General features: G+C 45.4%; 1 protein-coding gene across 1 annotated transcript; it reads left to right on the plus strand.

Annotated features, from left to right (window-relative positions):
* Positions 1-3,213: 3,213 nt before the first annotated feature.
* RPS15A (ribosomal protein S15a) lies at positions 3,214-10,471 on the plus strand. The gene is made up of 5 exons (XM_060172892.1): positions 3,214-3,360; positions 4,174-4,311; positions 4,773-4,852; positions 8,849-8,934; positions 10,338-10,471. The coding sequence occupies exons 2-5, from the start codon at positions 4,179-4,181 to the stop codon at positions 10,429-10,431; spliced, it is 393 nt and encodes a 130-aa protein (XP_060028875.1). The 5' UTR covers positions 3,214-3,360; positions 4,174-4,178; the 3' UTR covers positions 10,432-10,471.
* The last annotated feature ends 2,791 nt before the right edge of the window (positions 10,472-13,262 follow it).

Here is a 13,262-nt window from a genome sequence, read left to right on the forward strand (position 1 = left end):
AAAGGGAGTCGGGTGGTAGCTCAGCGGGTTAAGCGCAAGTGGCGCGAAGCGTGAGGACCAGGGGAAGTATACTGGTTCGAGCCCCTGGCTCCCCACCTGCAGGGGAGTCACTTCACAGGCGGTGAAGCAGGTCTGCAGGTGTCTATCTTTTCTCTCCCCCTCTGTCTTCCCCTCCTCTCTCCATTTCTCTCAGTCCTATCCAACAACAATGACATCAGTAACAACAACAATAGTAACTACAACAATAAAACAACAAGGGCAACTAAAGGGAAAATAAATATGTTAATAAAAAATAACAAAATAAAGTCATTCCTTAGTAGTTAAAACAAAGAAATATGCTTCCAGTGTCCATGTAATAAAGTATTATGGGGGGAGTTGGGCGGTAGCGCAGCGGGTTAAGCGCACGAGGCGCAAAGCGCAAGGACCCACCTAAAGATCCCAGTTCGAGCCCCTGGCTCTCCACCTGCAGGGGAGTCGCTTCACGGGTGGTGAAGCAGGTCTGCAGGTGTCTTTCTCTCCGCCTCTGTCTTCCCCTCCTCTCTCCATTTCTCTCTGTCCTATCTAACAACGACAACATCAATAATAACAATAACCACAACAACAATAAAAAACAAGGGCAACAAAAGGGAAAAATAAATATTAGAAAATTTAAAAAAAGTATTATGGGAAAAAATTAAGCAGGGCAATGAGATTGGGGGGAGTGGGTGTAGGTCATACATGTGAGGATAAGAAAGGGCTGGCAGGGATAAAAGGTGGAGGTCTGGGGTGGCATCTTCAATTTAGAGGGTAAAGCAGACGTTTAGCCGGAGGCAGCGTGTGGAGGGCTTATTGAAAGGGGAGTAAGCCGCCTCCAGGGGTTGTGGTCTGCTGTGATTGTGCCAAAAGGTAGGTGGACACATCAGGATAGAGCTAGCAAACTTTTGTTGTAAGAAATTAACATTTTCGGTTACGCGCAGTGGCGCAAAGCACAAGGACCGGAGGAAGGATCCCGGTTTGAGCCCCCGGCTCCCCACCTGCAGGGGAGTCGCTTCACAAGCGGTGAAGCAGGTCTGCAGGTGTCTGTCTTTCTCTCCCCCTGTCTTCCCCTCCTCTCTCCATTTCTCCATTTACATATATATAAAAAGAAATTAAGATTTTACTGAGGGTGATGGGAATTCTTGGAGAGTACTTGATCAAAGTTGTGAAAAGGTCGTTCTGGGTACCAGAAGGAAAGAAAGGGTAGAGCTCTGGCAAGATATAAGGGAGGGAACAGGTTATAGAGGCGGTAGGTAAGGCAGATCACTCAACACCAGAGGATCCAGCATTCATTCCCCTGGAATTCCATCTCCGGGCGTCTGACAGTAGTTATAACTGTTTGCTCTTGCCATTTACCAAAACACACTGTGCATCAAGTATTGTCCTTATACAAGCTTTTTGCCACCACTATGTCACCTAACCTCGAAATATCACCATTATTGTTGTTACCTTTGCCAGCTTGCATTTGTGTAATGTTTGGAGAGAACAAAAGACTTAGCCAAAGAAATTGAGACAGCAGAAGAGCAGATTAAAGTCACAAGCTCAGAATCCAGTGGGTTTATGTGAAACATTTGTGAATTCTTCCAAACTGTATCCCAGAACTTTAAAGAAACTTCTGGACCCCCAGTAAATAATGTCTAAGACTTAGGAAAAGTCAAAAAGGAACCATTCATTGATTAAAATATATTTAGATTTATTTGGAAATGTAGTCTATGCATACACTTAAAACAACTAATCACCTTTTAAAATATTTTAATGAGAAAAATACATATGGAGAGATAAGACCAGAGTAGTGTTCAGCTCTGGCTTATGGTGGTGCTGTGGACCAAACCTGGGAACTTAGCCTCAGGCATGAAAGTCTTGCATAACCATTATGCTATCACCTCAGCCTTTTTTTTTTTTTTTTTTTCCCCTAGATAAACACATGCAGAGAAAGGCTACAACCCCAATGCTTCTTTCATATGTGGTGAGGGGGCAAGGCTCAAATCTTGCTTGCACTCATGAGAAAGAACCACACTATCAAGAGAACTATTTTGCAGGCCCACCACAAAATGAAATTATATAGTGAATTAAATGAAATGAAATCATATAGTGGGTTAAGCACACATAGCGGGAAGCCCAAGGACCTGCCTAAACATCCCCTCCCCACCTGCAGGGGGGTAGCTTCACAAGCAGTGAGGCAGGTTTGCAGGCTTCTGTCTTTCCCCTCCTTTCTTGGTTTCTCTCCTATCCGACAACAATAACAGGGTCAACAAAAATGGGAGGGGTGGCCCTCAGGAGCGGTGAATTCGTAGTGGAAGTACCGAGCCCCAGCGATAACCCTGGAGGGAAATAAATAAATTAAATTGGGAGCAACAAGCCTTCCATCAATTTCTAGTGCCCTCTCAATAGGCAACTGGTTACTGTGGGCCCCCTCCCTTTTTTCTTTCTCTCTCTTTTTGCCTCCAGGGTTATCACCTGCACTAGGAATCCACTGCTCCTGGAGGCCATTACCCCCATTTTGTTGTCCTTGTTGCCATTGTTGTTGGATAGGGCAGAGAGAAATGGTGAGCAGAGGGAGAGAAAGATAGACACTTGCAGACCCGCTTCACTGCCTGTGAAGAGACCCTCCTACAAGTGGGGAGTCTGGGGCTCGAACAGGGATCCTTATGCCGGTTCTTGGGCATCACGCAATGTGCCTAACCCGCTGCAATACCGCCTGGCTCCCCCCCTCCCATATATCCTTTAAGGATTCTATTTATTTGGTAATAAGAAAGACAACTCAGCATCATCCTGCTAGGGATTGAACTCAAGGCCTCATAACCTTCCAGACCGCTACTGTAGGTCCTTTCAAAAATAACATAAGTAGGAAAATATCAAATGTTGTTCTAAAACGTGAAGTTATTGTTATAAAATTAACAAATATCATAAATTGAGAGCAAAGGAGTGGAATATTCTCCTTCACCACTCCTGTAGTTTCCCTCCTGAAGGTGGGGACCTGGGACTAGAAACCCGTGAACTCCACTTTGTGTCATCACCTGGCCTCAACAATTTCTTTTTTTTTTCTTTTTTACATAATTGTTACTCAACATCTAGGCGATAGTTTGTTTAACTCTACAGATTTAGTGCTAGAAAGATGCTGAATATGTAACAACTAAAGCCTCATTTATTCATTCCCCTTTTAGGCTCGCCTGCGAAGCTCGACTCCATCGAACCTCTATTTTCCATGCCTGAAGAGGCTCCGCCTCTTTTTGCCAGACACGCCTATTTTTGGCGGGCCTTTAAAAATCTCGCGATAACCCGCCGACTTCCCATAACTCTGTTCGTTTGCCCCTCCCGTTCTCTTTCCGCCATCTTTCTGTGCCGGTGAGTAGCTCTTTCTCCGCTCCAGCACCATCCGTCGTCTATGCGCCCCATCCTGCACTCGGAAGCTTTGTTTCCGTGCTCTGCGAGGATGCCAGAGCCCGCCTGGCCCGGGGATCCTGGCATTTTGGGAACCTGGGCAGATGTGGGGGAAACTCATGCCCTGCTGCTCCACGCCGTGCACTCCGGGAATCCCTACTTGTGGGGCGCAGGCCTCGTGGAAAGCAGGAGCCAGAGCTGTCCGCCACCCGCAAGGCGGTCGGAGCGGCCCGGCCGGCAGCGTCAGGACCTTTTGTAGAAGCCGGGGCTCTCGCGACGGCGGCGGCAGCATAAGGAAGAGCGGCCGGGCCGCCGGGCTCTACTGCCTCCGCGCTAGGAGCAGGGGAGGCTGAGCCCGCCTTGAAGGGAGACCCGTGTGCTCCCGGGCGGCGCTTTGCTGGTAAATAACCGGGCTCTTGGGGCCGCAGGTGTCCCGCGGAGTCCGAGTAAGCGGGTCGAGCCCCTATGTCGGCTCTCGAAAGTTCCTTTGGCCTCCGCATGGGTTTCAGAACTATGGAGTTGTGTCTGTACTTCGTGCCAACTGATGAGACTTCGCTGGTGGCGTGTGGTGGAGGGAGTTTGGTGTCGCTGAGGGACTGACAGTTGAAAACAACTAAGTTAACTTGCGGAAAAGTCCCCGGCTTTCCAGGACAGCGTCCCCTGGCGGAGCAGCCGACTCCGGGGCGGTGTGGCCACAGTCAAGGATGTTGGCAGTGGGCAGATGGGTGCCTGCTGGTGTTGGCAATGTTGAAATGCGTCTTGTCTTCTCTTTAACAGCCATAATGGTGCGCATGAACGTCCTGGCCGATGCTCTCAAGAGCATCAACAATGCCGAAAAAAGAGGCAAACGCCAGGTTCTGATCAGACCGTGCTCCAAAGTCATTGTCCGCTTTCTGACTGTGATGATGAAGCATGGTGAGTGTATTTGCCGCGCGTTGCAACGCGCGCTCCGTCGAGATGTGAGCGAGAGAATCGGCGGGGCGGGCCGGGCCGTCCCTGGGAGGTGGTGATGCAGTTTGCTTTGGGCTTGGGGCAGGATGGTCTGAATAGCTTGAAGTACGTTTAAGGTATCACAGGATGGGTCAGGGCTGTCTGTGTCGTTGAGGATGGCCCTTGTGTGCTAACTAGTTGCAGCATGTCCTTGAAAGGGCTCCTAAGATCTTGGGGTGGAAAGAATCGTCGCAGACCCTGGGGGGATGATGTGTAAGCTGTGGGGCCACTGTGGATGGAGTTGACGGTTCACCCTTGTTTTCGTGTATCAGCAATGTAATGTTGCAGATGCCCTGGCCTAAAGGGTCCAGTGGACAAGCAGGGGGTGCTTAGGCCTGTCATGCTGACAAGTTCCTTCCTCATCACGGTCCCTTTCTGTCCTGTAGGTTACATTGGCGAGTTTGAAATCATTGATGATCACAGAGCTGGGAAAATTGTCGTGAACCTCACTGGCAGGTTAAACAAGGTAAGAACGGAACATCTTCTGTATTGGGAACCTTCAGGATTCCAGCGTGCTTGTTGTGAACGTCCTTATGAAAGTGAGCGAAGGTGCTGTGATTGATGGCTTGTTAGAAACCAGAGCATTGCTCTTGGCATATGCAGTGCTGGGGGTGGAACCAGGGACCTCAAGCTTGAGGGTCTGGTGCTTTGTCCACTGCACCACCTCCTAACTTTTTAAAAATATATTTTGTTTATTTTGAGAGAGTTGACAGAAAGACCAGAGCCTAAGCTCTGGTTTGTGGTGGTGGGATTAAACCTGGGGTCTCGAGCCCTAGGCGTGAAAGTCTCTTGCAGAACCATTGCGCTTTCTCCAGCCCCAGTTAGTGGTTTTTATATCCTGCTTTGTTTGGTTGCGCTGTTTTCCGAGAATTGCTAGGTGGCCTAGTGTATGTCTGCCTGCCCTACCTGGAGGGAGGATTTAAGTGAAACTCGCATTCCTAAGTGAAATGCCACCACCCTGACTTGGAACATAGGTGGCTCACGACTATCTCGGCCACCTCTTAAATATCCTGTTGTTTTTTCCCCCTTTTAAACAAGATGGGACTCTTAACAATAACTGTTGGTATGGGCAGAATCTGCTGCGACATAGCATGACCTCATTAGTGGGTCTTGGTTATCTGATACCTTGCTTCTATTTTAAAATATTTAATTTTATTTAATGAGATGCAGAAAGACCAGAACACTGTTCAGTTCTGCCTTACAGTAATGCTGGGGACTGAAACTGCAACTTTAGAGCCTTGGGCATGAGAGTCTTGCAGAAACATTATGCTCTCTCCAACCCAGTTGCTTCTACTTAAAAGGGCAGGAAGTTAGGGTCACCGAGCCCACTTACACTGTTCATGTTTGAGACCAACAAATTTGCTAGTAGGCTGAGACTTGCTGAGCTGTGGGCAGTGGCAGTGCCAGGATTGCTGAGGTTATTTACTGATAAAACACTATATTTAAGGTTTTTTTCCCCTAAAGATAGAAATTGAAAGAAAAGGAGGGGAATACTGTGTTTTCCCACTCCTGTAGCTTCCCTCCTGCAGGTGGGGACCTGGGACTTATCACATATGGTGATGTGTGCACTCCACTCTGCCATCACTTGGCCTCCACACTTTTTTTTCACAACATCAACTTGCTTCTTGTGTGAATACTCACTGTTAGGTGAGTCTGCTGGATGTAAAGCCTTTGATAAGACATATGTAGGCTTTTCAAGGGTGATTTTCAGTGTCTTGTGACTATTACTGCCTCAGCAAAGTAGATTTGGGGTCAGTATTCTCTTCTGAATTTCACTTATTCTTAAAGTAGAAGGGGAAGTGTTAGTAGATTCACTGTTTAAAAAAAAAGAATTTTCTTTTTTTATCTTGATTTATTTATTGGATAGAGTTGGTCAGAGTGAGAGCGAAGGGGGTGGTAGAGAAGGGAGAGAGACACCAGCAGCACTGGGTTGACAACTTGCAGTTTTCACCCTGCAGGTGGGGACTAGGGCCTTGAACCCTGGTCCTAGCGCATTGTGATGTGCTCAACCAGGGGCACAACCACCTGGCCCCCAGTTTTCCTTTTTTTTTTTTTTTTTTAAATATTTATTTTATTTATTTATTCCCTTTTGTTGCCCTTGTTGTTTTATTGTTGTAGTTATTGTTGTTGTCGTCGTTGTTGGATAGGACAGAGAGAAATGGAGAGAGGAGGGGAAGACAGAGAGGAGGAGAGAAAGATAGACACCTGCAGACCTGCTTCACCGCCTGTGAAGCGACTCCCCTGCAGGTGGGGAGCCGGGGTTCGAACCGGGATCCTTATGCCAGTCCTTGTGCTTTGCGCCACCTGTGCTTAACCTGCTGCGCTACAGCCCGACTCCCAGTTTTCCTTTTTTTTTTAAGATCTTAACTCATTTCATGAACAACAGAAGCCAGAGCAGTAGTGCTGGGGACTCAGTCTTCTATTTTGCAAGCCTAAAGCTACCACTGTGCTAAGCCCACAGCCGCTTCACTGTGTGTGTGACATAGTTTGAGACCTGCTTGTGGACTCATGACTTTGGGAGACTACTGTACATAATGTCTATAGAATATCTTACTTTCTCCTGCAGAAAGTTTAGACTGCTGCATACCATATCCCTTTTGATCATGCTTCGTAGCTTGAGAAAAAGTTCCATTTGGAACACTTGGGCCAAAAGTTCTGTAGTATGTCCTATAACATAATTAGGGGCAATTTTCCAGGTATGGTTCCTGGCACTTGTTCTTAGGCTTACCTCACAACATCTTTGGTCTGTAGATGAAGATTCCAGCCTCTAAATTAGTCTTCTAAAGATTGATCTGGTTTGGGAGACAGTGTGATTAATTCTATGTGAATGAGAACAGTAAATAAAAGCCTCAGTGCAGTGGAGTGAGGGTGTTTTCAGGATTACACTGGAGCTGGTTTTTAATTTTTAGGTAGAGGCAGACAGGTGGAGAGAGACCGCAGTGCAGAGGCTTTTTTTCATGCAGAGGCTCTTTTTCATGCTGTAGGGATTAGACTTCAACCACACAGCACACTACAAATGAACTGCTGTGCTAGCCCACTGTAACTTGTTGGGAATACAGGCTGGCCCTCTCTGTCCATTTAGTGTGGAATTGGCCGTGACAGCCTACCTGAGAACCACTGGTCTTAGATAGTCTTGGACCTGCTGTTGTTAGCCCTGGGGTTAACACTTTGAAGGCATTTATCCTGAGTGTTTCCATGTGATCATTTCTTGTGCTGGTTGATTGAGGCAGGTTAATGAATGGTTGAACATTGGTTACTTAAAAAAAAATTATTTGGGGAGTCGGTAGCACAGTGGGTTAAGCGCATGTGGTGTGAAGTGCAAGGACCAGCATAAGGATCCCGGTTCAGACCCCCGGCTCCCCACCTGCAAGGGAGTCCCTTCACAGGCGGTGAAGCAGGTCTGCAGGTGTCTGTCTTTCTCTTTCCCTCTCTGTCTTCCCCATCTCTTTCCATTTCTTTGTCCTATCCAGCAACGACATCAATAATAACTACAACAATGAAAAATAACAAGGGCAACAAAAGGGAAAATAAATATTAAAAATTAAAAAAAAATTGTTTGATAAGAGACGGCCAGAAATCAAGAGGAAGGGGGAATTGTAGCGAGGGAGCAGCACTGCTTTGCCACTCATGAAGTTTTCCCCAGGCAGGTGGGGGCTGGGGACTCAAACCTGGGTCCTTTGCACATTATATAATGTGTGTTCAAACAGGTGTGTCACCACCTAGCCCCCTCTGTTTTTAAGTCTTTTTATTGGTTTTATGGTTTACAGTACTGTTGGCACATGGGTACAATTTCTCATACACTAATTTCTAAATGATGATAATGTTTTGGTTTTTTGGAGAGAAGTTTGTTGTGTTGACATTAACCAATTCTTAGAGCATAGTGTCTGGATCTTATTCCTTAGAAATTTTCACTTGACTCCAGGTGGTGATGCCTGAGGACTTGAGTTCAAGCCCTTTTTCCCCTACTAGTGAGACCTGTGTATTTGTAAATATTTATATATTCCCTTTTGTTGCCCTTGTAGTTACTGTTGTTGTTATTGATGTCATCATTGGATAGGACAGAGAAAATGGAGAGAGGAGGGGAAGACAGGGGAAGAGAGATACCTGCAGAAGGTGAAGCTTATGAAGCAACTCCCCTGCAGGTGGGGAGCTGGGGCTAGGGGTACTTGTGTATTTCATGAGCAAAAGATCAGTGCTGCAGGTATCTGCATTTTTAGCTTATGGGTAAAGAAACTGAGATCTATACATAGATTTCAGTCATACCATGGAAGTTTGTGTTTTTTGTTTTTTTTTTCCCTGGGTGCTGCTGTTGGCTTACGGTTACAGGAGGTGCTTTATGTTACATTTATTGTATGTTCACAGTACCTCAGCTTTTCTTGCTACTACAGGTATAGCTTTGTGAAATGAATGTGTTACTCATTTTTTGCTATTAATGAAATTTGAACTTTTTGTTGTGTTGCAGTGTGGAGTGATCAGCCCCAGATTTGATGTGCAGCTCAAAGACCTAGAAAAGTGGCAAAATAACCTGCTTCCATCTCGTCAGTTTGGGTAAGTTGGTTTACTTACAAAAAGGCTAAAAAGTACTGGGGTTTGGCTTGAACTAAGGTTTTTTTTTTTTTTTTTTTCCCCTTAACGTTTGTTAAGATGACTTTTTTTTTCTTAAACCAGAGCATAATCAGGGGGTTGAACCTGGGACTTGGGAGCCTCAGGCATGAGAGTCTCTTTGCATAACCATTAAGCTGGCTACCCCAACCCACAGATATTAATCTTAACATTGATTTTTATCTAGTTCAGTTATCAGATAGTGAAGTCATCATCACTCCGGTATACCCTGTCTGAGGGGTCAAAGCAGGAAAACTAAGTCCTGAGCTCTACCAGCTGAGCTACTTAGCCACTTAATCTTATTAAAAACCATTCTTAGCACTGTACATGTAGTCTGAGGGGTCCAAATCCAAACAGAAGCATCAGCCATCCAGGTCCTGAACTCTGCCAACTAAATCTTTTTTAAAAGTCAATCTCTTACCAAGGATGGAATTTAAAAGTTGAGTTTCCTGGAGGCCTGGGTTTAAAAATGGTTCTGGTCATATGGAATGCTATAGTTAAGAATATCTACATTCAGCCAACAGAGCAGATACTAAGGATGACACAGATCTGCTGTCCCTCAGTCAGTCTTAAATATGCTTAAGAACCTGAAGCCTAACCAAAAAATGGGCAGTGCATGAGCTAATCCTTCAACCAAGTGGATTGGGAATGGAGATGATACAGCTGTCGGAAATGAAAGAAAGAAGTTTAGCGTGCTGATGCCACAGGACTTTTGACTTCCACGTCCTGCACTTTTGACTACAGTATTTTCTCAGCTGCCGAATACTTTCTTGATTTGACGACTTGTACACATTTTGTCACCTGTCTAAACTCATTAAACACTATTCTGACAAGTGCTTGTCTGGTTAAGAACTCTTAAGTTGGAGACTGCCTTATAGGCAGACTATTTAGGTACAGTCAATGTCTCACAGTTGGTAATGTCTTGATGTTCACAATAACCGAGGTAGCCAGACCTGGTGGTACTCTGCTACCCCATGACTGCAGCAGAATGTGCTTATGATCATCTATAGTGGCAGAAACAATTCAGTGTCGTGTTCAGATTAATGCTTAAGCTTTAACTCCATCCCTCCTTACCTGAGAACAGAAAACATTTTAAAGTGCAAGGAGTTAGAGTTCATCTGTTTCCAGCTGAACATGTTAGCTGATGGCAGAGCTACGAGCATGTGTAGCTGAGGTCTCCGGATTTTGGGCTTTTCAGTTTCTGTGAGCCCCTGTACCTCCATACCTGTGCAAGTGGCACTGTCCTGTTTCAAGCTTTAACAAATACTCATTTTTCTTTTTTTTTAGCCAGGAAGCCACTGTTGAATTACTAGGAAAACTCACAACATTTTTTTTTTTTTTAACTGTAGTTTCATTGTACTGACAACTTCAGCTGGCATCATGGACCATGAAGAAGCAAGACGAAAACACACAGGAGGGAAAATCCTGGGATTCTTTTTCTAGGGATGTAATACATAAGTGCAAATAAAATGCCTCAATGGACTCCGGTGCTTCACTTGGTGTTTGAACTTCACAGCAGAGCAGCAGAAGCCTCTGCATCACTGCACAGCCTTACAGTAATTTGGTGGAAACTTCCCTGAAGTAAACAAGAAAGTTTTGTGATGTCTCCATCACCTGTATGACCCACCAGAGGAGTGTGTTGGACTGTTGATCTGGGTAGGGTCTGGGTGGTGGAGCAGTCCTTTTCTGGAGTTTTACATTAACCTTGGAAGGAGAGGTGCCTTTAATGTTTTTAGCTTGAAAACACTATTTACTGCACTTGTTATTAGCTTTAGCTCTTCTGCTCATAAGGAAGTCGACAGAGCAGAACTTTTTTTTTCACCCCAGAAGTTGGCTTTGGGGGCTTTTGGCCTCAGATTCTGAACCCTCAGACATGACAGTTGCATGGCTACTATACTTAATGTAAGATTTACGGTGAGCTTGGGTGACTGACTTGTCAGTAACAGTCAGCATTGTGAAAAGTTGTGTTTTGTAGGAGGATAAAATCTGACTTGGTGTGCTTTGCTATGTGTGTGACCCAGGTTCTGACCCCCATTGCATTGAAGGGAACCTTCAGTGCAGTGCTCTCTTTAACTCTGCATCTCTGTCGCTATCATTGGGGTGGGATATCTTTTTAAAAACATAGCTTGAATACAGGAGCCTGTGTGTGTTGAACATTGTGCCTGCTGTGTTGCCTCCTGTATAACTGGTCTTGGCTAGTCTGAGTCTGGCTGAAAAAGCAAGAGTTAAGAGTAGTGCAGGGAGTCGGGCTGTAGTGCAGCGGGCTAAACGCAGGTGGCGCAAAGCACAAGGACCGGCATAAGGATCCCGGTTCGAACCCTGGCTCCCCACCTGCAGGGGAGTCGCTTCACAGGCGGTGAAGCAGGTCTGCAGGTGTCTATCTTTCCCCCTCTCTGTCTTCCCCTCCTCTCTCCATTTCTCTCTGTCCTATCCAACAACGACAACAACAATAATAACTACAACAATAAAACAACAAGGGCAACAATAGGGAATAAAATAAAGAAAAAGAGTAGTGCAGTGGGTCAAGTGGCGCTAAACGCAAGGACCAGCATGAAGATCCTGGTTCAAGTCCCCGGCTCCCCACCTGCAGGGGAGTCACTTCACAAGCGGTGAAACAGGTCTGCAGGTATCTTTCTCTCCCCCTCTGTCTTCTCTCCATTTCTCTGTCTCATCTAACAACATCAATAACTACAACAATAAAAAAACAAGGGCAAAAGGGAAAATAGATAAAAAGAGACTGGGCTTTCATTGTATTCCAGCCTGTTACAGTAACCTTTCATGGGAGCAGGGTAGACAGGTAAGCTAGCCAAGCACTAGTTTTGTGGCCAAATTGTAGGTATAACCTAAATATTGGCTACTAGGTTGCTAAGAGCAAGCTATATCTTATATAGGTTGGGTTACTAGTTTAGTTTTTATTAGATGTTCATGTAATTGTTAGAAGACTAATTAGACTATAGTTCTGTACTACACCTATCACCAAAGTTTTGTATCCCCATCCTCCCAGAGTCACCATAGTTCTCACCAGTCTTTGCTTCTGTGAATCAGATCTCTAGAATCCATTTGTGAGTGAAATGAAACCACCTGGTAGTTGTCTTATATCTCCATTTCACTAAGCATAATCGCCTAGTCCCACCCATTTTGTCCCAAAGGACAATATCTTTGATTGCAGAGTAGTAATTCATGGAATATATATCCTATAGTTACAGTTTGAAATAACTTGTTCCTTGCTTCCAGGTGGTTTGGGGCACTTAACCATTCAGTATAGGTGATGAATCATGAGTGACCTGGACTAAGGTGATTTTAGACAACAGCTGAATTTTCTCTCTTCTACACAAACCTGAAACATGGGCTGGGAGATAGCACACACTAATATGAGAAACTTGGAGCACCACACAGGAAGCTTCATGAGCTGTGGTGTCTTTACTTGTGCCTCAGAATAAAGGGGGTTTGTGGGGCAGGGTCTTGGTGGAAATGTGTGGGCACCCCCCAAAAAAAAAGTATATAGCTATTATTCTGAGTGTCTTAACACTTAGTGCAGTATCCATTAGCTTGGCTTTTTGAAAGAATCTGCTTAGGAAGGAATAGCAGATACGGGGGCCAGAAGGTGGACAAAAGTGGCACCATTCCACTGTTGAAGCTTCTTGAAGCTGCAGGGTGATCATGGGCTGGGCCTGGTGATGGTAAGTCAAGTGCACTCTTGCCAGGTGAGTTACTTCTTGGCCCTCAGGTACCTATGTTCCAATGTCTGTGTCAGTGTGTGATGATGCTTTAGGGGTAGTTGTGCTACCCCCAGGAAATCTGGACAACTGCACTTTTTTTTTTTAAATATTCCCTTTTGTTGCCTTTGTAGTTACTGATGTTGGATAGGACAGAAATTGGGATAGAAGGGGAGAGAGACACCTGCAGACCTGCTTCACTGCCTGAAGCAACTCCCCTGCAGGTGGGGAGCCATGGGCTTGAACCGGGATCCTTGTGGCTGGTCCTTGGCGCTTTGCGCCACCTGCACTTAAGCCGCTGCGCTACTGCCCAGCTTGAAACTGCACTTTGCAAGTAGCCATGTCCAATGCCTGTCCTTACATGTTGAGTCCACAGAATTCCATGGACTAAAAATCTCGGGTAAGTTGAGAGTAGAGTTGGACCAGTAATTAAACAGGTACTGAGATCCTGTAACAATAGTAAATAAAATTTTTAAAAAGTGTTGAGAATGGACCTAATGAATTGTGGTCCTGAGCCAGTTGTCTTACCTCTCTTTCCAGTTACCTGAAAGGTAATAG

This window comes from Erinaceus europaeus, chromosome 15, assembly GCF_950295315.1.
Source record: "Erinaceus europaeus chromosome 15, mEriEur2.1, whole genome shotgun sequence".
NCBI lineage: Eukaryota > Metazoa > Chordata > Mammalia > Eulipotyphla > Erinaceidae > Erinaceus > Erinaceus europaeus.